At 59.7% G+C, this 2,558-nt stretch overlaps 1 protein-coding gene across 1 annotated transcript in view; it reads left to right on the top strand.

The window, feature by feature from the left end:
* Positions 1 to 578: 578 nt before the first annotated feature.
* Positions 579 to 2,558, top strand: part of NUP210 (nucleoporin 210kDa) — a gene marked incomplete at its 5' end in the record, with an annotated part of 40,359 nt that continues 38,379 nt past the window's right edge. The window contains 2 exon segments of the mRNA XM_012655141.1: positions 579 to 807; positions 1,327 to 1,433. Of these exon segments, the coding sequence (XP_012510595.1) occupies positions 579 to 807; positions 1,327 to 1,433 (336 nt within the window).

Genomic DNA, 2,558 nt, shown 5'->3' with positions numbered 1-2,558 from the left:
AAAAAAAAAAAAAACAGTGTCCTAGCAGGTGGTTTCTATTGTGCTTCCCACATCACAGCTGGGAAAACTAAGGCTTTGGGATGTTCGTAACTTGCCTGGGTGGTAAGAGGTGGGGCTGGGGTTCAGCCCGGGCTGTGGGATCAGCTTTGCTCCCCTCCCCGCCCTGCCCCCATGCCGTGTGGTTGGAGAGGGAAGGGACAGACCCCAGAAACAATGAGGCTTGATTGGGGCCGGATAGTTCTTGTGGGTCTGCCCTAAGTATCGTAGGGTGGTCAGCAGTGTCACTGCCCTCTACCCGCTAGGTGACAGTGGCAACACCCCTCTCAGTAGTGACAGCCAGAAATGCCTCCCAGTGTTGCTGAAGGAGCCCCTGGTGGGGAAGGGAGGTTCTCATCCGCCATCAGGAACTGTGGTCTAGACGCAGAGGCCAGCTTGGGCAGGGCTGGACGGGGCACTTGATGGTCGGCGGTGGTGGGGTTGGTTATTCATTTCACCTCCTCGGCACCCCCGTGAGCCCGCAGGGCAGCCGCCGGCTTCCGCGCGCACTGTGTGGTCAGCGGTGGCTGTGACCGGTCCTGGGTGTGACCAAGGCATCTCACTTTTGCTTCTTGCAGGTGCCAGTCTCCAGCCACCGCGACCCCCTGCTGGACCTGGCTGCCTATGACCAGCAGGGCCGCCGATTTGACAACTTCAGCTCTCTGAGCATCCACTGGGAGTCCACCAGGCCGCTGCTGGCCAGCATTGAGCTTGACCCACCCATGCGTTTGGTGTCCCAGGACGATGGGAGTGGCCAAAAGAAGCTGCACGGTGAGCGGGGTGGCGAGCCTGATGGCCTGGCGCAGGAGGACAGAGACCAGTGCACAGTGGCCAGACAAGAAGTGTGCCAGGGCAGGCTGGTGCCCGTCGGGAGCTCAGCTATCTGAGACTCCCCTTCGTCCAGAACTAAAATGTAGGGCGCACTGTGAGCTCACTGCTCTTCTTCAGTCCGCACACCTTGTGAGGTAGCACATAGAGGCTCAGGCCCCACAGCAGGGGAGTCTCCAGTGCCAGGGTGTGCAGCAGATCTTTCCAGCTCCAACACCTGTGCTACTTTATGCCCAGGTGCATCCGAAATCCCCGACAGCCAAAAGTTATATCTCTTTCCCCCAACTCATCTCAGCTGCTCCATGAAGCCTTGGTCAGGGCCTGTTGACTCTTACACACAATTTCAACAGACTCAGTTATTGGTTTTCAGATTTGAAACTACTGATCAGAAGGAGGGAGGGTTGCTTCAGCGGTGGCGATGGGGCAGACATCCAGCATCAGTTTCCCTCTTCCTGGACTCAGGTTTGCAGGCCATTTCAGTCCATGAGGCATCGGGAACCACAGCCGTCACTGCCACCGCGGCTAGCTACCAGCAGTCCCATCTCAGCACAGCCAGAGTGAAGCAGCAGGTATGTCCCAGGGCCCAGCAGTGGGCGAGGCCAGGAGATCTCCTGATGCTGTCCGAATTCTGCCCAAATTCCACCTGGTGTCCAAGTGTCCTGAGCGCCCTCACGGGCCTCAGTCCCCAACGTGCTCCCTGAACTGGGAGTGTGCTCACTGCCTCGGATCGCCCCTGCCCCACACCGCTTCCATGTGGGTTCCTGGAGGGATCCACTGAAAACTCAAATGGACGCTGTCACCTCTGGGCTCCAGCATGCTCCTAGCAGCCCTCAGACCTTCAGGAGGAAGCCGTCCCCACGCCCTTGCCTTACAGACCACCCAGTGTGCCCGTGGGGGTCACACCATCAACGCATGGTCCTTGCTGCCGGGAATGTCCCCTTCCTCTTCTAACTCTCCCCCACCGGGTAACCTTCTGTCTTCCCAGTCCCAGCTAAGATGTCAGCCCCTCTGGGGAGTGTCCCTAAGCCCTGGACACAGACTAGCTTTCTGCCCCAGATCCCAGAGCCCTTGTGCCTCCTGCTGTCACAGCACAGAAACATCCCCCCAAACACACCATGCACACTGTTGTCACCATCTGTGCACACAGATCACCGCCCACTGGACCACCCCTCTCAGCCCCAGCATCTCATGGGGGCCCTGGGCAGGGGGATTGCTAGTGGGGCCCAAATGGGTGCATGCAAGGTAGGAGTGGGAAGGGTTCCCCATGAACGGTCCTGCCTAGAGGACAGCCACCCCATGGTTGCGGGGGGGCGTCAGTGACCTTGTGTTTTCGACAAGGTAGAGGCAGCAGATAATGGCTGGAAAGGGAACGTGTAACCTGATCCCTGGGACCCTAAGTGCTAGGATGAGGAGCTTCGGTTGGCACCTGGCTAGACAGCTTTGGAAAAGGCCGGGGCCCCCGTCGGGGCAGCACTGAGGAGGCTGGCCTGGAGGGAGTGGCCACTGACAGGGCTCACCTGTGTCTGTCCCTGGCGGCTGGGCCTCTTCCTCATGCATGTTCGCACCAGGAATCCCTTGGCCGGAGTAGGGGGCCTCCTGGCCTGGCTGGGCCTAGACACCCTGACAGGATCCCTCCAGGGCCTTTGCACTCACGCTCTGTGCCCTGGGGGCTCCCTGTCACTGGCGTGGCTCAG

This window comes from Propithecus coquereli, unplaced genomic scaffold (assembly GCF_000956105.1).
Source record: "Propithecus coquereli isolate 6110/MARCELLA unplaced genomic scaffold, Pcoq_1.0 Scaffold461, whole genome shotgun sequence".
NCBI classification, from domain to species: domain Eukaryota; kingdom Metazoa; phylum Chordata; class Mammalia; order Primates; family Indriidae; genus Propithecus; species Propithecus coquereli.
The sequence above is the reverse complement of the archived record's forward strand: the minus strand, read 5'-3'. Positions and strand labels throughout refer to the sequence as shown.